This window comes from Fistularia commersonii, chromosome 5 (assembly GCF_037954325.1).
Source record: "Fistularia commersonii isolate RoL2024-O1a breed Wild chromosome 5, RoL_Fcom_v1.0, whole genome shotgun sequence".
Classification (NCBI taxonomy): domain Eukaryota; kingdom Metazoa; phylum Chordata; class Actinopteri; order Syngnathiformes; family Fistulariidae; genus Fistularia; species Fistularia commersonii.
Window position 1 is genome coordinate 9,561,378 of NC_141288.1, and position 24,423 is coordinate 9,585,800.

At 40.3% G+C, this 24,423-nt stretch overlaps 1 protein-coding gene across 2 annotated transcripts in view; it reads left to right on the plus strand.

Annotated features, from left to right (window-relative positions):
* The first annotated feature begins 510 nt into the window (after positions 1–510).
* The window catches only part of LOC147234019 (protein bicaudal D homolog 1-like), a 60,678-nt gene continuing 36,765 nt past the window's right edge, over positions 511–24,423 (plus strand). For both annotated transcript variants that reach the window (XM_086146748.1, XM_086146747.1), the window contains exon 1: positions 511–1,041. In XM_086146748.1, the coding sequence (XP_086002874.1) occupies positions 823–1,041 (219 nt within the window). In that variant the 5' untranslated portion in view covers positions 511–822. The remainder of the gene's footprint in view (positions 1,042–24,423) is intronic.

Here is a 24,423-nt window from a genome sequence, read left to right on the forward strand (position 1 = left end):
TAAAAAACACATCCTAGATCTAAATGAATGAAATATTCTTATGAAATACTTTGCTCTTTACACAGTTGAATGTGCTGACAACAAAATCACACAAAAATGATCAATGGAAATCAATTGTATCAACCCATGGAGGTCTGGATTAGGAATCACACTCAAAATTAAAGTGTAAAAACAAACTCCAGGCTGATCCAACTTTGATGTTATGTCCTTAAAACAAGTCAAAATGAATCTGTGTTGCTACCTGAGTGGACACTATGATTTCACAGAAGTGTGATTGACTTGGAGTTACATTGTGTTGTTCAAGTGTTCCCTTTATTTTTTTGAGCAGTATATATATGTTGGTGGAGTTGAACAACGCTCGCCATGCGAGGGCGCATCCCTCCTCTTCCTCGGCGCCTGAGTGATGAGACTCTCAGACGGCGGTCCTCCTCCTCCTCCTCCTCCTCCAGCAGCATCAGGAGGACGCAGACCGGATGGCTCGCCGCGCGGGGCTGAAGGCGGGGATGGCGGGCCGATGTCGGTGAATAAGCAGAAAAAATCGGAGGGCGTGTAGGAGGCTGCGGAAGACGGGAAGCTGCGGCACATGGCTGAGGATGACTCTGATGAAGGCACTTTGTGGATTTTCACGGAACTGTATTGTTTCTTTCCGGCGATTTGAAGCGGCGGTGTGACCTCCCCACCCTCGACGGGCAGGAGAAAGAGGAGTAGGTGGGGTGGAGGGCAACGCGGGTTTGTTGTCGACCTCAGCTGTTTCTCCCGCCGTCGGTTCTCTCTGCTCGGCCGACGCAGGGAGGAGTGGGCAGAGGCGGGGAGGAGGTGGCGATGGCCGCCGGAGGAGCGGGATGCGGGGACACGGTGGAGCAGTGCCGAGCCGAGGTGGAGCGCTTGAGTCGGGAGCTGGCGGAGGCCAACCGCGAGAAGATCCGAGCAGCGGAGTGCGGGCTGGTGGTCCTGGAGGAGAACCAGAGCTTGAAGCAGCAGTACGCCGAGCTGGAGGCCGAGCAGGAGGTGCTGAGGCAAGAGCTGGAGCAGCTGCAGGAGGTGGGCTCGGCAGGGGTATGGCTCTTTCCTCCACAAGTCTGTCATCACTTCCCCTTATTTATGGACTAAGGATGGTTTTAGTCCTGGTTCTTTCAAACGGGCCCTAGTGGACCCCCAGATGTTTTAGGGGTCAGGTGGTTCGAAGTATTCGAAGTATGGTAATTTACGATCCATTTCAGAATTTACGATTTGAAAGCTTTATTCTGAGACTTAAGTCACAGGTCTAGCGCACTTAATTGTTGCATTGCTTTCTAACATTAAAAACAACGCAACAAAAGTAGGTATTGAGGTTTAGATTGATTGTTACACAAAAAAACCACAGTCCAGTTCTTGCATGAAACATGACACAGCAATACTTAACTTTTACATCGGAAAATTGGCTTCTTGTCATTAAAAACACATTTTATCCCCCAAATCTTCCCAAATAACTTTTTCACAAAGCCTTTTCTATTTATCCTGTTGTATTGTTATTGAAAGCAATGGTACTCCTGAAGCCTTACTTGATTATTACAGAACTTGTAAAATCAAATGAAGCAAAAAAGCAAATTTTTAAAAAGAATTAGTTCAAATAGGGAGGTAATCTCTTTTTTATGTCACTGATCACTCTGTTATCAGCATTTTGATAGGGGCGACGGATTTGTTATGGATGAGATCTTAATGTCAAAGATTTGAGAAAGACATCTGTCTAGACGCAGAGGGGGGTTGTGAGCTGCTCCAACAGACCATGATAAAGAAAAAAAGAAGTTTGCAAGAAAAAGAAATGCAAGCTGTGTACTTCATGTCATAACAGTTGTATTAGTCATGCTGTAAAATACCCTAAGTCATTGTATGACCTGTAAGATACTACAGCAGACCAGTGAACGAGACAAAGAGCTGGATGATATCATGGTGAGAGTGGCTTTGTATCACACACTCGCACGAAGGAATCAAATATCAGATTTAATTCCCTGGAGCTGATCGCAGCTTATCAATGCAGCACTGGAGTCCTTTCAGGGGTTGGATAAACAGATGATTGTTGAAAATTCATGATATTCCTCTTACAGCATTGTTGGACCTACAATTCTCTGCTGCCTCATCAAACTGGTTACTTTTCCCCCTTTTTCCTTTCCTTAAGCAAAACAAACAAGCACAGATATGAGTGGAGGAGGCACAAAGGAATTTTTCCATTTTTGGGGGGTATTTTGGTTAATATGTGTTCAATACTATTGAGAATGATATGGCCAAGAAATAACGTGACAGGAAAATTGATGTTCTTAGTAATCAGGTTATGGTAAATCATTGTAAAATCTTTTCTTTGCAACTGGACTTGATTTTTTTCTCTATTACACAAACATCCCACAGACGTTACACAAAACAATGATGGAATGGCCCAAAATGTAAGCAAGAAAATTGAAAAGAAATGGCATATGGTCATCTTAAAAGGAGCGTAGAAATAGCTTTCCACCCAAAATGGTTGAGACAGAAGGCCATGGACAATCAATCAATTTCCTTGCCACTGCCACCAAGCACATACTCATGGGGAAATGTTGGATTTCTGTAAATAATTTTAAAGGGTGTGGTCCAGACATGGAAAGTGTCACGAGAAACTGTGTTGTTTTTGGTGCTAAATTAAAAAAATCTGAAGTGACTTGTCAAGAAATTAAATAAAAACTGGTTAAAGTTACCCGAGAGTGAGAGAAATAAACTAGAATTGTTCTGAAAAAAAGAAGGTAGAAGAAACCCCAAGGTAGTCACATTTCATGTATTTTGAGTACATGAACAAAACATCAAACTGCCTTTTATTAAGTCCCTCCCATAAACATGTTTTTCTTCAATCGAAAATCCCACCATTATCGAAATAAATAAACCACACGGTCATTGTCATGTTTATGCTGTTAATTTATAGCTGGTACCGATACATTATCTTGTTTGTGGGTGCTGGACATGATTTACTGCCGCTAAGTCTGACAATCGATGTGCGCTCATGAGCCGCGTTAGGTTGAGCCGCAATCATCTCATTCTACACACCAATCTTCAAAGCACGGCAACATGATAATCCATCTATTCGCTGAACCGACTGTGCACTTACATGCGTGTGTATATGTGTGCGTGTGTGCGCGTGTGTGTGAAGGCTCGGATAAACAGAAAATGTTAATGCATTCTAGTTCTTTACATTTATTGAGACAGAGAAGTCAACTGTTAATGGCAGCATTGGTTAGAGAACAAATACCAGCCGTTTCCCAGTTTCAAGACCGGTAAAGTTTATTCTGTCTATCTATTTCACTGAACCTTAAACTACAGTTTTTATTGATTCAAGTGTCATCAAGATAACCCAGTGACTAGGGACTGGATCCGAACATCAGACAACGAATCTTTAATTCTAATACAATACATTTTCAGTCACTAACCACTTTGACTTTAAAGAAATTATTTTAAATGCAAGTGAATCTGAAATAAAAAATAAAATAAATAAATAAATACCCACAACCTCAAGGGCAGTATAAGCAGTGTAGGTGCTGAATGAATGAATAGATGGATGGATGGATAGATAAATGAATAAATAAACAAACAAATAAACAAATAAATAAATTAAGCAAACAAAAACTAGCATATACATAAAAAACATGCAGGAAATACCCTCAAGTCAAAAATACAATGCAAAATGAATATTCTCCTCACTTTTTAATTGTATTGTTTTATTAAATTCAAAACTTTTTATTTACAGTAACATATTCCCATTTCATATTTCACAGGAGACTGTCACAAACTCAGTCACCTTATTATGTTTCCCCAAACATGTATATAGTTTTTGCCTTTTCTGTCTGGAAAGTTGGACTAAAACTCAATTTGGCCCAAACTGTAATTACAGGTGAATAAGGTGCCTGGAATAATATTTCAGCCACAAGACCACATTTGGTTCAGCTCATAAAGCAAGCTCAAGCAGACAAATTGACATCAAGAGTCTAACAGTGACATAACAAATCAATAAATACAAAAAAAATAAATAAATATATATATATACACATATATAGTGTTTGTGTGTATATGTGTATTTTTGTATGTATGTATGTGTGTGTATGTTCCTGAGAACACATATTCCAGTTCTGGAATAAAACATAAAAATGTTATTAAAAGTTATACTTCTCAAATGAGAAAATGATAAATAAATGTCTGGACCAACATTCATGGAAATCTTTTTTAATAGATGGTTTGATTAAAATCTGATCAAAGGCTTTCACAGGATTCACAAAAAAAATTCTGACAGTGTTTTAAAATTTGTATTTGAGATAAAAATAGAGGTCTGAAAATAACTTACCTCACGGGATGAACTTATCATCACTGGAAACACAAGCTTTCTGTCAAAGCCATTGGGATAACAGCAGACACAAAGAGAGTGCAAATAGCTATTTGTATAAATAACCTTTCCCATGAACGACTTTTGGTGGAGAATGAACAAAGCAGTTTAGAATCAAGGTAAAGATGCATATGTTTATTGACTGTTTTTCATTCATCTGTACCTGCTCCTTATATTACATCTTTGTTACATATTATATGACACTGTTGTCTGTTCGATGATTTACATTTAAAAATCAGTCAGTGTTTCATGCTTCATAATCATGTATAACTTCTACTTTACTGAAAGAGAGAGGGACTTTGTTGCTGGTAGAAATTTTTTGTTAGCTCAGGGCTACCCTACTCAAAACTTAATTGAGCCAAGAATCAACTGGTACAGAGGTCCTCAACCACCTAGTGCTAGCAAAAATTAGTTAAACATTAGTAATAATAGCTCAGAGTGCCCACTGATTCAGTGTTATGGTGAGTTGCATTTTTTTCCATATTGGTCCTGCCATCCGGCACCTTGAAGTTCAGTCCGTGAAGATCGTTGCACATGGCGCAAAACAAGGTTGAGGGCCATCGATGAAGCATATGTTTCCTGTGCTTGTGAGAGGATATAATCCAGTGTACCAATAGATGGCAGTAGTTTTTATCATGAAAGATAGGAAAAATATGTCCTTAGGAGGAATGTCTTGTTTGTCCAGATTACTATAAGGACTTTTTTATAGTCAGGAAGTCATAAGCCTTTACACATTGTGAGTTTAACCTAAAACATAAACCTACTCAGTTAAACCCATCCATGAAAATCACAGTCATCATCTTTGATTCAGTAGTGAGGACATATTATCGATCATCTTCTCCTTATCCTGTCTACCAGAAAAGTAGGCTGATCATTGCGGAAGGTTCTGTTTGAACCTAGATTATCATACTCAGAATTTACCAAGTCCTTTATATTTTGTAATCCAAACCCAGTAGCGCCATTCTTCAAACACAGACAAGTTAGTCTGTAAACCAGACTTTTGAAATTTGACAACAAATTTGTGTCAGCCCAAGATACAATACATATTAATACGCATACGCATTTGTAAACAATACATATCAGGCTTGTCTGACATTTGTCTGAACATTGGCTTTGCTTTAAAAATAAAACCAGCGTGGTTTTGGAGGCTCTGACATTTGCTTGCATTTCATGCACAAATCGTTTTTTCCATTGTAGCTTCACATCCATCTTATTCATGTGTCAGTATCTCCACAGTAAAGGCAAAATCACAGAGCCAATTTGTGTCATACAGCTCAGGAAAATTCCCAACTGTTTTCAAGTGGCTCCAAAAATGAAATAATCTCCTGGTTGAGCTCCAACATTCATTGATCCAATCATTCACATCAAATATGAATTCTGTACCAATATTTGGCAGGCCGGATTAAAAAGACCGACGGGCCGGATGTGGCCCACGGGCCGTAGTTTGCCCACCCTTGTTGTAACCCGATCCTCTGCATCCTCTTCTCTTACACTGTATTCATGTCGTCTTTCACTCCATCCATAAATCTCCTCTTTGGTCTTTCTCCAGGCCTCTAACCTGGCAGTTCCAACCTCAGCATCCTTTTACAAATGAGTTTACTGTCCCTCCTCTGTAAATGTCTGAACCACATCAGTTTGCCCTCCCTGACTTCACAAAAACATCTAACATACAGTATGTGATCCCTCTGATGGACCCATTCCTGCTCCTATCTATCTTTGTCATCCCCAAAGAGAACCCCAGCATCCTCATCTGTGCTACCTCCGGTTCTGTTTTCCATCTTTTCCTCAACACCACTGTTACGTTTTGATTTACTGCATTAATGGCATTTTTATGAACGTGCTCGTCATTTCGTATCATAATTGATTTTGTTTTAAATAACCAAGTCAAGTTAAGTCATCCTTTTGCACGGTCTCTTATACGCTTCTTTGCAGGTAAAATTTATTTTAATGATTTTTCAAATCTTTCTTTGTTTTCCAAGACACAACGTTTTGCTGTAAAGCAGTGTCAGGAAAAGTCATCCCTTTCACTATCATCTGCACCCGGTAATTATAAGCTTTGATATGATAATTGTGGCCTGCAGTGGGAACACACCTCATCATTGGGCTGCAAAGAGCTACACATGGTTCATTGCTTGCTAATGAGCTCAACAGGAGCCTGGACTCTAAGCTCAGACTGTGAGCTTGCTCAATGCTTTGGTTTAGTTCCAAAGCATTGGAACTCAATTAGCTCAGGTGTGCCACACAGTTTGGTGGATGATACTAGTAATGTTGCGATACAAATATGTACACATTGTACATGCTCTTTCATATTTATATGCAACACACTTTCTGATCTTATATATGATCTCATATTTCTTCTCTGCTCTCCAGCCCGTGGACACACAAACACAGAGTGATCAACACATGGTCAATGTTACTAAATACTGTATGTCAGTCACTCTGAATTTCAGTTTCTTTCCATGAGTAGAGTGTAACCTTGACGTGTAAGTAATTTTTTTTCAGTAACTTAATTTGATTGGCAAAATTTAATTTCTCCATTGAGATCAATTGAGACGCTGTTATTTGGTAATGCACCCCCATTTTTGTTACATGTTTTCAAGAACAATGCACTTTATAAATAACAAATAATGTATAAAAATAATAATACAAAATAAAAGAGAATGTAAAGAAAAAAATGATTGTATTAAGTATTTACCTTGAGGGTCAGACGAAGATGCCAGGAGTGGGGAAGGTTGCGGGAGTTTTCGTGCTTTACCGCTGAACTTAACTTACTTGCTTCACACTTGATGCTATATTGTCTTATTAAATTTAACTTGCAAACTATGCCACACTTTTTTGCTAAAATTGTTTCAGTAACAGAGTGAATGCCGGTCTTCTTTTTAAAACAATCTAACAACCTTTGAGTGGCTTTGAATGAATTTTCCAATACCTCATCCACTGACACTGTAAAGGTGTCTTGCCTTCACACAGATGATGCTCTCAGCCACCAACAACTTCTCCATCTCAACATGGACAAGTTTATAACATGTACGCTTTGCCTATGTTTTTGACAATTTTTGCTGGGTTAGCTAGTTGTTGGCAGCACATCTGACTGTTTTTAAACGCCATTTCATGGTTTTAAGCAGCCACTTGGTGTCAAGTGCTCATCCTGCTCACTTGTAACTTGTAAAAAATTCTATTGTAGAGCAATTATTATTTACCTAATTCACAATATTCTAAAGTGAGACCTGAAATATTTGTTGAAAAGGATTGTATTCAGTCAACAAAAAGGGTGATTTTCATGTAGCCATTTGTCAAATTGTAGCTTGCTATAGAAGCATTACTCATTACTTTATAATTCACAAGGTTTGCATATGATGATTAGTATGTTACAATTGAAAAGGAGACAAATCAAACCCCCCGGTGGCCTTTAATGGAAATGCATGTAGGTGTAGGAGGCCTCATTATTATTATCATTGCTATTATTATTATTACTGATAACAACAACAAAAATAATAATAGTGCATTTTATTTGAAGGTGCCTTTCTTGACACTCAAGGTCACCGTGCAGATAAGTGCACATTATTAATTGGTGAGTAAGTAGCACAAGAAGTGCAAGTAGCTCCAGTGTTCACTCACTGGAAGCTAAGAATTGGTATGACATAAGAAAGCATAAGTCTATAAAGTAAGAAAGCATTAAAGTTTGCACACTTTATGTTATGCAAATCTCCCTATATCTTGTTGTTCTTCTTCTCCCTTCGGCTTTTCCCTCCAGGGGTCACCACAGCCAATCAATCTTCTCCATCTAACTCTTTTCTCTGTATCCTCCTCTCTCACACCAAATGCCTTCATATCCTCTCTGACATCCATAGATCTTCTCTTTGATCTTCCTTGAGACCTCCTGCCTGGCAGGTCAAATTCCAGCATCAGTCTACCAGTATATTCACTACCCCTTCTCTTTACATGACCAAACCATCTCAGTCTGGCTTCTCTCACCATCTCTCCAAAACATCAAACATGTGTTGTTCCTTTAATAAATTCATTCCTGATCCAATCTATCCTGCTCACTCCCGAAGAGAACCTTAGAATCTTTGTCTCTGTGACCTCTAGCTCTTCCTTCTGTCATTTCGTCACTTTAACTATTTCTAGTCCATACAGCATTGTTGGTCTCACCACTGTCTTGTACAGCTTTCCTTTCATTCTGGCTGATAGTCTACTATCGCATAGTACCCCTGACACTTTTCTCCACCCATTCCAACCTGCTTGAACCTGTCTCTTCACCTCTTTTCCACACTCTCCGTTACTCTGGACTGTTGAACCCAAATACCTGAAATCCTCCAACGTCTTGAACACCATTCCTTTTAGCCTTGCTGTTCCACCTGGGTTCCTTGTATTCACACACATATACTCTGTTTTGCTGGCACTAACCTTCATTGCTCTCCTTTCCAGAGCATACCTCCAGCTCCATGGATCTCCATGGAGATTCCTATCTGAGCTCATCTGTCAGCCTATCCATCACCACTGCAAACAAGGGGCTCAGAGCTGATCCCTGATGGAGTCCAACCTCCGCCTTGAACTTCTCTGTTACCCCATACCGCACAACGCACCACTGTCTCACAGCTAGCATACATGTCCTACACCAGTCTAACATAGTTCTCAGCCACTCCAGATTTCCTCATACAATACCAGAGTTCCTCTCTTTGCAACCTGTTATATCCTTTTTCTAGGTCTACAAAAACTCACTGCATCTCCCTCTGGTCTTCTCTGTACTTCCCTATTAGCATTCTCAAAGTAAATACAGCATCTGTAGTACTCTTTCTAGGCATGAAGCCATACTGCTGTTCACAAATGCTGACTTCTGCTTCCAGTCTAGTTTCCACTTCTCTTTCCCATAACTTCATTGTATGGCTCATCAACTTTATCCCTCTGTAGTTGCCGCAATTCTGCACATCCCCCTTATTCTTAAAAATGGGCACCATCACACTCCATCTCCATTCTTCAGGCATCTTCTCCCTCTCTAAGATCCTGTTGAAGAATCGAGTCAGAAAATCTATCGCTGCCTCTCCTAAACACTTCCACACCTCCTCGGGTATCATCAGGACCAACTGGCTTTCCACTCTTCTTCCTCTTCAGTGCCCTCCTCACCTCACTTTTAATAACCTGTGCTACTTTGTGGTCTACAATAGTAACCTCTTCTACCCTTGCCTCTCTTTCATTTTCTACATTCATCAGCTCTTCAAAGTACTCTTTCCATCTTCCCATCACTCTTGTAGCATCTGTCAATACAGTTTCCTCTCTATCCTTAATCACTTGGACCTGTTGTAAATCCATTCCATCTTTATCTCCATTTCGCCAACCTGTATAGATCATTCTCACCCTCCTTACTGTCCAACTGAGCATACATGTTATCGTATCCCATTTGTTTTGCCTTGGCTTACTCTATCTTTACCTTACATTGTATCTCCCTGTACTCCTGTCAGTTCTCTTCAGTCCTCCCAGTGTCCCAGTTTTTTTGCTAACCGCTTTCTCTGTATATACTTCAACACTTCCTCATTCCACCACCAAGTCTCATTATCTACTTTCCTTCCAGTAAACACACCAAGTACTGTCCTATCTGTCGCCCTGGTAACACTTGCTGTGGTTGTCCAATCATCTGGAAGCTCTCCCTGACCACCAAGAGCCTTTCTCAACTCTTCTCTGAGAACCATACAACACGTCCCTTTTCAGCTTCCACCGCTTTGTCCTCCGCTCTGCCCTTATCCTCTTGATCTTCCTTGTCACCAGAGTCACCCAACAAATCACCTTTCTATGCTGTCTGGCTATGCTCTCACCTACAACTACTTTGCAGTTGCTGATCTCATTCTGGATACCTTGTCTATACAAGATGTAGTCTACCTGTGTGCTCCTACCTCTGGTCTTATAGACTACCCTATGTTCCTGTCTTTTCTGGAAAGAAAGTGTTCACTACAGCCAATGTTCCCTCTAATTTTTCATATGTCTGGACATACAGACATCCTCCCTGAGCACACTGAGGACCACTGTGAGCAGCATTAGATGTGCATGCTGTGGCCACTCACCAATATCACACCTGGGATCATAGCAAGTGTCATGGCTTATTAAAATAATCAAATTACAACAGCAATTTACATTAGTTTACTTTTAATATAACTCATTTGGCCCACTTAAAATGAAAAGGACAAAAATCGTTGATTGAAAATTGTTCATTAGATTTGTAGTACCGGTATGTTATGTGAGAGTCCTGCTTTGGCCTAGGTTTGTGATGTCCAATTTTGGCCTGGGGGAGGGTCTTGCTCTGGAAGAAATTAGATAACTGTCAGCCATAACATTTTGTTCACATTAAAGCATTCACATTTTCCACAATGACGTGTGCTGACGCTTGTGATACAGAGTCTTACTAGCATTTCAACTACCCATAAACGATCTGGTCATAATAGAATTTAATGATTATATCCATAAATAAAACATCCTAATAAATGTCACTAGAATATGCACAAATCTGACTTACAATATACCTTATTTTTCACATTTATCCTTCTCACTTCTCCAATTGTTGTACACTTTGTTCATGTTGATGGCTCTGTCTGCTTCTTGCTTTGACTTTATGCTCATCAGCTGGTCCAAATGTGCAACTTAAAGACGATTTCTGGATGCCGTTTTGATATGATTCATCAAACTAAATCCTCTTTCACAATCTGCACTGGAAGCTGGAGATGTAGCACAAGTCGTGAGATCTCCTTTAACTCCTCACATTTAAGTGCTGCAGCCACCATATTTGAGAATGTGCTGATTGTCCCCTGTTTAAGTTTTTGGTTAATTATATACTTGAAGTCAGCATATTGACTGTTAATGGCCTCCCTAGACTGTTGGTGGCGGAGAATGGCCTCATACCTCTATGCCAGTGTAGTCTGCTGATCCATAGTCAGAACTGATGTCTGAGCTCAATGCTTCAATGTCAAACACAGACAGCTCATTTAATTAATCCACTGGAAAACGAGCATCCATGTGCTCACAGAGCTTACTAATAAAAAAGGTAATCTCATCAGTATTTCTGCCATCAGCTGATGAAGTCCACATTGCCTCTTTGACATGGTCACTCCACTGCACATTCTTCTCCTTCAAGTATTGGGAACACAACTTCTCAATCTTTGCTCGAGCAAAGCAGTGTCCTTCCATCATAGTCAGGTTGCGTCTTTGTAAAGAGAGGCAGAGTTGTGGTAGCTCTCCTAAAATATCTCCCAGAGCAGTGACAGTAACCTTGAACTTTTAATCACTCCGCTTTTTGTATCAGTACTTTGCCATTGGATCTCTGTTAATTCTCAGTGAATTCTCTTTTGCAGTATTCTTCAAGCACAGTGTAGTTATTAAGAACAGCATTCACAGCTTGGTGTCGCGACAGCCATCGCACTTCATTCAGAGGCCTGAACGACAATGCTGTATATTCATCAAGAACCTTTGCCAGGACCTCCAATTTGCTCCTCTTCACAGTGGGCTGAGAGAAAGTGAAATATACTATTCTAAGAAGAGTTTCCACATCTTGCATCAAAGGCACATCTTTCCAGGCATGATCAATGCCCAAGTCCTCTCTTTGGGCCACAGTATGTTGTTCAGTTTGATGTGGTATTTGGCGCTTCAGCAAAGCCGCAACTCCGTTGTGTTTTCCTAGCATTACTGAGGCACTATCAGAGGTCAGCATCACCATTCTCTGCATGTCAAGTCCATGTTTGGAGTAAAACTGAATTATTGCCTGCACAAGAACATCATTTTCCCCCCTAAATTGATATACATGCATTTTGTGTACTTTTATGTTTGTGCTCTCATCTACTATCAGGGTATGCCAGGGTGCATTTTTAACCTTACACTTAGTCTAGTCTCATTCTTCTCATTGATTTAAAAATTCAAAGGAATAGCTTTTGCTTCGCCAACTTTCTGGTATACTCACATACTCTGCCATGTGATCTTGGATTTGTTGAACTGACAGCACTGATGCATTTATTTTGATGGCAAGTAAAATATTTTCAATGAGAACTTTCACTTGCTCAGGGTCAGATTTTTTTTTGCTTGTTCTTTTTCTCACGGTTGCTTGCGCTCTCCCGCAATAATGTACCAATCCCTTTACCCAACTTGAGTTTTCGTATAATTCCAACAGCATTCGTATGACTTTTCTGCTGAATGTGTCACTTGAGGTAGTCCAGCTTCCATTTAGTCCTAATTCTTCCATCAGAAAACTCACTTACAACTTTAGCTTCGCTGCATGTTTTGCAGAGCTGACCTTTCTCACTCGATTAGATTTTTGAAAAGAAAGACAATAACTCACTCAGTTTCCCCGCTTGTTCTTCTATTTGCACATACTCCGGTAGCCACCCCAACTTAAAAGAACCGCATGTCTTTTTACTTTGGTTTGGTGAGTGGACGTATCACATTCACTGCCCGCTCGTTTCGCCACGATAAGGGGTTAGCATGTTAGCATTAGCATCACTTAACTGGCTATTATGTTTAATTTGCATGTTTGGTTTTGGCAAAGGTTTTACACCGGATGCCCTTCCTGATGCAACCCTCTGCATTTATCCGGGCTTGGGACTGGCTCATGGAGATACCGGCCTGTGCCCCTAGAAGCTGCATTAGCAAATCTCGCTACATATTACAGTATATAAATTCTTTATCAAAATCTTCTTTTCATGGCAACTGGACTTGAATTTCTTTAGTTCAAGAATTTCACCCATCATCTGAGAGGCTTTTTCAGTTCTAATGGCCTGTTGGGAGTTTCTGAATATAAATGTCAGGGTTGCGGGCAGGTCTGATCGGTAGATCGGTAGACACAAGGTAGAAGGGGATTGTAATGCTGATTGGGGTGTCATTAGCCGGGGGACAGAAGAGCAACTTTTGGGGTGTGTGAAAAGATGAAGCCAAACTTGAAGAATGTGAAACAAAGGAGTGAAAACTGTTCTATCACATGGACTGAGGCTCATGTGGAATTTATCAGGGGCTGGTTCTGATGGTGGATGTTTGGAGGGTGCAGATGGCCTGGTCCGTGTCTGATTATCCATTTTGGTATTGATCCCAGTACGGCGTTGTATGTTAGTGAAAGGTTGTGCTGAAGGACCCCTCCTGTTGAGAGATGTTTTTTCTGTTGTGACAAAGATGGCTCTCAAACCAGCTGTCTTCTTTGGCCAGAACATGAACATTGCTGTCTTCAAAGGAACAGCCCATATCCTTCAGGTGTAGGTGGACTGCAAAGTCCTGTCCAGCAGTGGTGGTTCTCCCATGTTGGGCTATCAGTTTGTAGAGGTTTTTGGTTTTTTATTCCCCAATGTAGACATCCTCACGATCCTCAGTGCAGGTGACAGCATAAACCACTTTTTTTTTTGATCTTAGGCCCATGTGTTATTTTCTTTGGGGTGCACCAGTCTTCGCCTCTGTTGGGATCCGAGGTTATGTGTCTGTGCACAGCTCATTTCACCTCAGTTCTTCACCAGTGAGCCTGATTGAGCAGGAAAACGGATTTCAGCTCGGGTACAGTGCACACCTGCTAATCAGGTCTCATCAGGCAGAGCTTAAAAGGAGCCTGTTGCTAGCACTTCTGGTGCCAGTGTTAAAGTGGCTCCTGCCTGGTGGAGCCTCAGCCCATCAATAAGCACCATTACCTTTCTTTTTTTTTTGTGGTTCCTAAGTCCAGGAGATCTATGTGGGCTGGGTTACAGACTGTAATTGCCATTACAGTTTAACCTCCAATACCAAGAAGACTTGCCTAAAACCGGGGATGTTTATTTTTTTGATTGCGACAGTATAACCAAGTGCTCGCAAACAGCACTTGCCATAAACTGCTGATTATTGTGAGCAGAATGTTGTAAATATTCAAAATGAGAGCTGCCACTGCACTTTATGCAGGTTAAGAGTGCATTGAAGCCATGGAATAAATCAAGGGGTTGAAGATTAGTGTTTGGATCAGTATTAGATCATGGTGAAGTTTAAAGGTGGGTGATTATTCTGATTCGTGATTCATCAGTGGAGTCAATTTCTTAACTATTGAGCTAAACACCTGATGAATTCAGTTGTTCCAATATATTTTTTTATTGCATTAAAGATAGAAAATGTATATATATATATATATATATATATATATATATATATATATACACATGTGGATGTATATATATATGTGGATGTGTATATAAAAATGGTTTCTTGAGGCCCATTAGACAGCCATTAGCAGCAACAAAAGATAAAAAAAAATGTAAAAGTATAAAATATGCACAATATGGACAACATCCATCACCCCCTGCATGCCACGTTGATGTCCTGTCGGAACTCTTTCAGTCGTAGACTGATACCACCAAAGAGCTCCACTGAACGCCACAGGAGGTCTTTCCTACCTGAGGCTATCAGACTTTTTAATTCCTCTTCCCTCAGCCGCAGGGAATCTTCAATCTTTGTAGTTACTGCTAACAGTTGAGACAATTCATATTTCATTATATTTCTTATTCTTCCTCCTTTCTACTATTATCTATTACTGTTCTGTTTTTTTACTTGAAACTCTGGCACAACAATTTCCTTCGGGATTAATAAAGTTGTTCTCATCTCTCATCTCTCTCGATAGACGCAGGTCCTATATAAACCAAATATACAAAAATAAGCATGATAAATACAAATGAGCGTGACAAGGCCTGTTGTACATTCAAGTCAACAGTGTAGCAAAAGCTATGTGCAATGTTCAAAAAAAAAGCCAGCCTTTTAAAAACTGGAATAATGTGCGCCACCATTAATGCCCTGATTGATACACCAAAAATTAAGTCACCAAAATGCTTTGTTCTATATATATATATATATATATATATATATATATATATATATATATATATATGTATACATTGTATTTTTGTTAACCAATCACTTTTGTCTTTCTGAAATGATTATAAAAGCTGTTGGACAACAGTGCAACTGTCTGATCAAAACGAACATAGGAGGTATCACAAATTATTTATCCAGTTTGGTCTAGGTTTGATTTAACTCATGTATAATGTCAAACCAGGGTGGCAGGGTGTCACAGCGCTTCGCGCTTCCACCTCAAAGCAAGAAAGTCCCTTGTTCGATTTCTGACAGGCGACCTTTCTGTGTGGAGTTGTGGAGGTGTCTGAGTGGTGTTCCTCCAGTGGTGTTCATTGGAGACACTAAATTGTTCAGATATGTGAATGACAGAGTGAATGGCTCCAGCCCCCCGACTCTGAGTGCGTGAGAAGCAGTATAGATAATAAGGCTTGAAGCATATTATTGTATTTCAGTGTGCGGTTAATTGTGTGAGAGTCCAATATCCCATGATTCTATGAAGATTCTTAGCCTCCAATAACCAAACAATTTTTTGGTACTGGCACAGAAGTTGACATTGAGATGAAAAATGTATTGCTTGGTCATTTGTATGACCCCCAATATACTAAGATTTCAAAATCTTATGTGTTTATTGCTCGCCATAGGGATCAAGGTCACTTGGGTCCCATTAAGCAATAAGAAATTGGATTCATGGTATGTCAGTATGTTAGAAACACATCTACCAATGACATCATCATTGGCTTATCATCCTTCTACACTTGGAAATTAACAGTGAAGCACTTAAGCAGGAATGCTCAAGATCGTCACAGTTACACTAAGAGGAAGAGAAAAGATTTATATTATCTAAATGAACCAGCGAAGTAATAAACATCAGTTTGTTTGGCGTAAGCATGATTCTCATAGTGACAAGGGCATCGGTTCACGGCTCCCTTTTCTTTTGGTTAGTTGCTCAGTTGGTAGTCAACTGCTTCAGAATTTGAGATGAGCATCTTCCATTTTGGTCACTGTCAGACTTTTTACCCCCAAAGTCTTTGATCACAAGACTCATTTAAACATATCCCACTGTGTGATGTAGGACCTCTGCTCAAGTGCAAAGACCGAAGATATTGTCTGTTTCAAATGGTGCTATATCTGAGAGAACCAAATCAGTGTACTGGGCAACACACATAGCAATACACACTGACTGAATTTGGACTGAATTTGTCAAAACAGTCAGTATAGCAACCTGGTTCCATTAAAAATTGTTTATAATCTGACCTGTCCTTAAATGCCGTTATTTTGTTCTGAGGACACAGGGCCCATTCAGTGTTATAATGGAAAAACTTGATAAACATTGATTACAAAACAAGGCCTGGAGCAGTGCGCTGAGGTCGTGTGTGATATAAAGCCAGTGAAAAGCTGTAAAAAGTCTTGTCCTTTATAGCTCTTGTCCAAGTGTCTTTCAAGGTCTTGTCAAATGCTGTTTATGGTTGTCTGTAAGTGCGTTTGCAAGTCATAAATGGCATGGGATGAATTTGTGATGAGCCCAGCTTCTATGAAAAATGCAGGAAGTGCATCAGTGCTGCTGTGCAGCTAAAAACAGAATAGGAGCAAGTGACCCCCTCTGTTACTCCTCTGTGATGTCACATGGCCAAAGGGATGCATCCCTAAGCGTCATCACCAGAAACAGGTTTCCAGCTGGCTCATCCCGTTTGGTCTGGACTCCAAGAGCTATTCGAATGATACTTTGTGAACAATTTAAAATGACTGTTGAGCCTGGCATAGAAGTTTGCTTTGTGTTCTCTGGAGTAGTCATAGTCAGTTGGTGTGTGTTAGAATGCACAAATACTAACATGATTCCTTCACTTCCTGGAGTCTGTAAGCTTCTTACCCTCCCTGGATGCCTGCTCTCTACCTTGTGCTCTCGCTTGATTATCAATGTGACATAGCCACATGCTCAGAGGCACTTAAGCACAGACTGACTGTTTGAAATATGCATGTGCGCAAATGCGTCTGCCTGCATACACACACATAGAGAGACATGATGAATTATTCAGCACTATAAGGTCATGATGGTTTCATGAGAATACCCAAACAACACTTTTCTTAGTTTTATGAGCAGGGTTTCTAGAAAGAAAGCAGATATTAGCTTGAATAGAATGGACTGTGTCTGATTTGATTTCCAGCCACTCATTAGCGGTTATTCTTTTGCTTCTTCAAATTATACAAGACAGAGACTAAACTTTGCCTGATCAGAAGAATGAAACCCAAAGCAGTCAGTCTACCAATCTAATGTGACTATATTTTTAGATCCTCGGGCAAAACCTCCATCGTCGTACTTACTGAACTAACCCTTTCTTGCAAAGGTCCTCTCTGCTGAGTTGCTTGGTAACGTTCATCAACATTAATCCCATGAAGCACAGAAAGTCTGAATATAGTACTTTCTCCTTAGGCTTGGTTGCCTGAACATGATCTTTTTCTACAGTATTTCTACTACCGTATTTTCACGACTATAAGGCGCACATAAAAGTCTTAGATTTTCTTCAAAATGTGCGGCGCGCCCTGTAGTGCAGTGCGCCCTGTGTGTGTTGTTGTCATAAGGCGGACGTAGTAGAGAACACCATGAGAACGTTAAATGGGGAAGTGTGGGTGTGGATTGTAAATAAAACCCGCGCCCTATAATCAGGTGCACCCTATGTGTGTGTTAAATACAATAATGGCACACACAGCTGAGACTGCGCCTTTTAGGACGGTGCGCCTTATGGTCGTGAAAATACTATATGCCTCAGAACTGTACTTGTTTTTTTGACTGAGCTTGTAAAGATAGTTACGGACTATACTTTGTAGCTTGGCAATTGACTTAGTATACGGGCCGTGCATTTTATACCTAGGCCTTCAGTGGTACTCCAAATCAATGCACCCCCCAATAATTAGTATATGGCTATAAAAAACACATTTTATTAGGCAGGAATGCAGTATAAAGAGAGGTGCATCACAGATAGATAACTCATGTAGTGTTAAAATTAGCCCGCGGGTACGCATCACGTGACGACAAAGGATGCCCAATTCTGTACTCTTCCACTGACACCCCCCGTGCATAATCGATTGCACACCCTGCGGCTTTGTCCAACACCCCAAATGCCCAAATTCCAAGAGTGTGTAAAACAAGTCCTTATTAGGAAATAAACCCGTCTGTTGAGGCATTGGTATAAAATGACTGCACCTCCTTGGCTTGGGGCCAGAACCTCCTCACCTGCACATCCGCTGGACGCGTCTCAGCGGATGTGCAGAGGGTGAACGATTCTCTTGGGGTGACATTCATTGTAATCCGGGATATCTCTGGCCCTGGATGTCTCTTAAGTGTATTTCCTGACTTTGAATAAACCTTTCTTGCTTGATCAGTTCCTGACCATTATGACGTTTTTCCCTGAATGAAATCTGAACCCACCGAGACAAAGTCTGGTCCCGTGGCGGGAGCCACAAAAACGGTCAGAAGCCACAATAAATGCCTTTATAGCAAACAGCTGCGACACATTAAAACACCAATAATACATTATACACTTTCAGTATTATTAAGGAAAATAGAAGCATTTTACTCACCAAAATTCTGATCATTTGTAGACAAAACCCATCCTCCTTCCTTTCCTCAAATAGAGTTCTATTATTCTGTCGTACAGATTATCCGTGCGCTTCGTCTCCAAGCACTCCCAGTATTACAATTTGCAGTGTACCTCGGAGCCTGTGAGCCAGGGGTACCTGTCATAGTTCATGGCTTAAAAATGTCAGACAAATCCTTTTCCTGGTTGTGACAGGTTCGCCAGCTTAGGAGTTACCCGCCCTTTCTTTACTATGTCCAGCTTTTCTTCAAAACTCAATTTAGAAAACGGCTTTAACAATATATTAGAAACTAAATCCGTTTCTTCTCCTCTTGCAGCCATTGTTGGTTGACAATACCGATATTAAACAAACATAACTATATTTCTGTTTGCAGCTCGCTGGTACGCTTCTTCTCACTAATACTCTTGTTCACTCTCTGACTATGCAATCAGAGGGTGAGAATACACTGACGTTGCTGTAGCCTGCTAGAAGGCTTCAATGTCTCCAACTCAAAATCTGATTGGTTGAAGCAACAGTGTCATCAACACTTATTATTTGCGTAAAGGGCTTGCAGAACTGATTGTGCAAGCCCCCCCAACAGGCAGATTCCTTTGACTTTGACCCTGCCTGGCAACAGATTATGGCTGAAATGTGATTGGTTAATATGAAAATATATGTCTGGAAACGGCACGACCAGGAGAAAAGCTATGAAAGGAAGTGAACAGACCATTTGGAATTATTTAGTAAGTATTTATGGACAAAATATAATTAACGTTTGTTATTCAGATATTTTCTATACCCACCACTGGTATACTCTATACATTTATACAAAACATATGGCCATATAACAACCTTGATGATATTAACTGTAAACAACGTTGTTGTTCCTTAAATGATTTAATAATTAGTAGTAGTATGTAGTAAATTTCCCTCAAGCGCAATGTCAGTGCTTACCGGTAATTGACTGTTGATACATCTCTTCAGCTTCTGGGTAAAAATTCTCATAACTTGTGCAGTCTATACAAAAAATTAAATCTGGTCACTACTCACCACCATGCAAACAGAAGTTGGGTGGAGTTGATCAGCTTATTGCTCATCCCAGAGTCCCAGATCTCAAGCTAGCAAACCCACAAGGATGGTGGTTGGGCAGCTTTCTGGTAGATACTGTATGCGCCCATTTAACATGTAACATTTTAATGTTGTAATATCAAAAGAAACAGTTATGGGGTAAATGTTTTCAAAGAAATAAAGGATTGGTTGAACTCACTTAGCGTTTCCATGGCTATAGATTTGCATTTACCCCTGCACTGGACTCAGTTACCTTTGTGTTTCAATCTACAATGAGTGAGTCTGACTGAGTGGATGATTTTATTAAACCACTATCCTGCTTCAGCATCAGCCCACAGATGACTCAAATTTTAGATCCTACTCTTTTCACAAATGGAATAGTGAGGTAACAGAGATAAAGAAGGTGGATTATTTTAAGTACCTTGGGTGAACAGTTCAGACCAAAGATGGGTGTGGGGAAAAAAAGTAAGGAGGTTGGAGTATCAGCAAGAAGGTGTAAAAGATGATGGTGAGAAATGTACTGTTTTGTGGTTTAGAGACAGTGGCAATGCGGAAAAGACAGGAAGCAGAGCGAGAGGTAACAGAGATGAGGATTTGAGGTTCTCTTTGTGAGTGATGAGGATGGAGAGAGATCAATGAGAGAGATGGTTCGCTGTGTTGTCACCTGAAGGGAACAGCCAAAAGGAAAAGATCAGAATGTAACTGATGGTCTTCTTCTATCTTTAAGCTATAATATTTTCTAATGTTAGTCTATGTTTTATAAAGTTATTTTCAAGTATCTGCCGCCACTTCTGTTAACTCTACAGGTCATAATTGCACTTGATAATTTGCTACTATATTGCTTTTAATAATTTTGATGTAATGTAAATTAAATTCTGTGCTGATCCCCTTGCACCAAAATTTCAATGTGATGACTTGTTGTATACTGAATGACAATGAAGTCCAAGTCCAAGTTATTTGGCTCGGCTTAGGAGATAAAGTCAGAGGCAAGACTGAGATGGTGTGGACATATACAGAGGAGAAATAGGAACTAAATTGGAAGGCAGGATGCTGAGGTTGGAACTGCCAGGCAGGAGGTGTAGAGGAAGATTGAAGAGGAGATTTACGGATTTAAAGAGTACATGAAGTTAGTTGGTGTGAGAGAAGAGGATGCAGAGAATAGGGTCAGATGGAGGCAGATGATTCACTGTGGTAACCACAGAAAGGAAAAGAAAAGATGTCTGATGATGTAAAGAAGTACTGCACATTCATTCGCACTTCATTACAGTTCCAAACAACAGAAGCTGAAACTGCACATTTCAAGCTGATTATAATGCTCAGTATCAGGGCTGATACAGCTATACTGTGCTCCCTGCCTGTGCATTCTGTTTAATTTTTTTTGCAGCAGAAGCAGCCTACACAGCATTAACCTGCCCAAGTGAGTGTGCACATCAATTGTCCGCTTGTTTGAAAGCAATATTAAATTCAGACACAACTGTACAATGAACATAACCCAGGCTCTGCACCAACATTCTCTCCTCAATTACAGTTAAAAATAGCAATATGGATTAAAAATGCTCAGATATCTGATAAAGCCATAATATCTGGATTTTGTTTTTGACAGCCCGAGTATACAATGACAATGGATTTGTTAAATTTGTGGTGGGTGTATCCTTGCAAATGAATTATGGTGTCCAAGGCATTTGCCAATGTCAAGAATCTGTCCTTGGAAGGAGGGATCACTAATTGTTGTCTGTTACCCTAAACCTTACAGAAGGTTGTGGGGATGCTGGGATGCAGAGCTCTCAGAAACAGCCTTGAAGTTCTCTGAATGGATGGTTCAGCCCTTGAAAGAATTTGAAAGGTCCTTAAAAACCGATTGGAGTTGTTTGCTTGTCTTCATGACATAGCAGGTAATATCATTAAAATGTGGCTGTTGGATTGCCCTTCTTTGATGCTGAGACGTAGCCTTCATCTGAGCTCAGCCAATCATAGTCATAAGAAATTCCATGCCCAATATCCAGCACTTAACACACTAAAAAATCATTGGTATCAGATTAATAAATTACAGATTATTTTTTTAAGAGGTCCTCTAAAAACGTATGACAGTCCTAGTTAAATTGAAATTGTATCAACTGAAAGGAATGATTCTGGTGCAAGATTTAAACAAATAGGTCATTTCTCCTGGGTGTCCTGGTCCTTTTTGCTCACCATATTGTTTCTCTGGATGAAAAGCTTGAGTAACAGGAGGAGGGAGTGTGGTCTTAAAATAGAGCAATTGGGGTGGGGTGGGGGGTTGGGGGTTGGCTGTTAAACAGAACCTGTGCCAAGGGAGTGTGATTGGATAATCACATCTGTCCTTTAGCCTTTCCCTTCCTCTTCTCTGGCATTCTCCCTTCCTCTTATTCCTCCCTTGGAAGCTATTCCTTTCGTCCTTTAAAAATTCCTCAGTGTTACAGATTGTGAAGGAAGCAAGAGGACCTGAGGGAAGGAGGGACGAGTCTGAATTGCTTTCATTAAATCTCGTCCTGCTCTTTTTTAAAGATGACGTTTTTTTAGTGAATATGGGAAGGGATGCAATTACTCGATGCCCAGTGGGCCATGACTCTGTCTACATCCACAGTAACTTCTCTGTGAACCAAAAGCTGACGCGCATACTATTATTCTGCTAATAATAAATAGCAAGTATGATGTCTGATGTTTACGAGCTTGGTGTTTCAACAAGTAACGTAATGGCAATCATTAAGGGATAGAGCTAATAGCAAACAGCTAATACTTGAAAACAACAAGCTTATTTATTTTTACTCACAGATGAGAAATCGTTACTTTTGGTTGACACTGGATTTCAATGCACCACAGAGAGAAGGTTCCAGTCTTGATTCTTTTCTTCCTATGCATGCTCCCCCCCCCCCCCAGCATCTGAGGCTTCTGTCCACAAAATGCACACAGTAGGTTCGCTGAAAACTAAATTGTTGGTAGGTGTAAATGAGTGAATGATTGTATAGCTGCATATGTGGCTCTTTAATTGACAGGTCAAGGTTAATACCCGCCTCTCACCCAATGTCAGCTGGGATACACTCCAGCCTACCTCCAGTCCTGCAGGGTAAGCACTGTTAATAGTGAATGGATGACTATTGATTTCTTTCGTGAAATACATAGTGGTACAGTGGTTAATGCCTTTCCTCTCATAGGAAGATGGTCCCTTGTTCAATTCTGACTAGGCTTTTCTGTGAGGCGCTAGCATGTTCAGCCAGGGGTTCTTCCGGATTCCCTGTCTTTCTCTTGGTTGTTTTTCCCTGTATGTGGTCCTGTGATGGAGTGGCGATTTGGGGTACATCCCGCCTATTGCCCAATGACCACAGGGATAGGGTCTATCGACCTTGAGAGTAGCATAAGTGGTACAGACAATAAATGAGTGAATGGAGTTTTAGCATTAGCCAACATTCACGTTGATACTGTGATTTCTGTGAAAGTACTGAATAGTATAATTAAAAGACGAAATCTAGATCTCAGCTACTCATATGTTAAACTGTCAACGGGTGACAGAAAAAGCTACAAAAGTTGTAATATATAAGACTTTTCTTATAGGCCATGGCTTGTCTTATCATGTTCGACTCTTGTGCAGAGATAACATGATGTAATATTGCTTGATGGCTTCATTTTTGCTTCACTTTTATACATACTTGTTTTGTTTTTTTGTTCAGAAATTTTCTGGGGGCATCATACATCTGTCAATTTTGCATCTTATATAGAAAATCTGATTATCAGATGCCAAGGTGGTGCAGTGGTTATTTCAGCCACCTCACAGCAAGAAGGTCCCTCCTTTCAACTCTGACAGAGCATCTTTTTGTGGAGTTTGCATATTCTCCCCCGTCTGCATGGGCTTCCTCCTGGTTCTCTTGTTTACTCCCACAGTCCAACAACATGCAGTAGGTTCACTGAAGACCCTAATTTGCCTAATGTGTGAATGAGAGAATTAGTGCTTGGGGGTCTTTATATGTGACCCCTAGATTGTCTGCAGACTGGTCCAGAGTTAACCCAGAAACAACTGAGATGGCTTCAGCCTCACTGTTAATCCTGAGTACAGAATAAGTGGTATAGATGATGAATGACTGATACTGTATATGAAAAATATTTTAATGTCTAGTCATTGCCTTGGACACTTATTGGCTTCCAATATCTGGCATTAGCAGTTACCCTGAGGCATCAAAGACCTATCTGAATAATCCATCTCAGCTTTGTGGATCTTGTGTAAATGGACAACATCCACAAAGGTCAATTTCACTTTTTCAAAAACTCTCAGGAACGACATCAAAATCTGCTGGCGTTTTACCTCCTCCTCTGTCTTTGTATCATTTCCTTTTTTCTTGGCTGCTTGATTTCTCAGCAGTGAGGTAATTTGACAGGTTTATTTTGATCTCTGAATCCTGGAACTGTGTGTGCGCGTGACACGCACACACACACACACACACACACACACACACACACACACACACACACACACACACACAGAGGATGCCTCAAAATTGGAGGATAAGATGAAAGTTCTACAAATAGATACTAAACTTGCTTGATCTAATGTTCTTACTTCATTTTATTTCCGC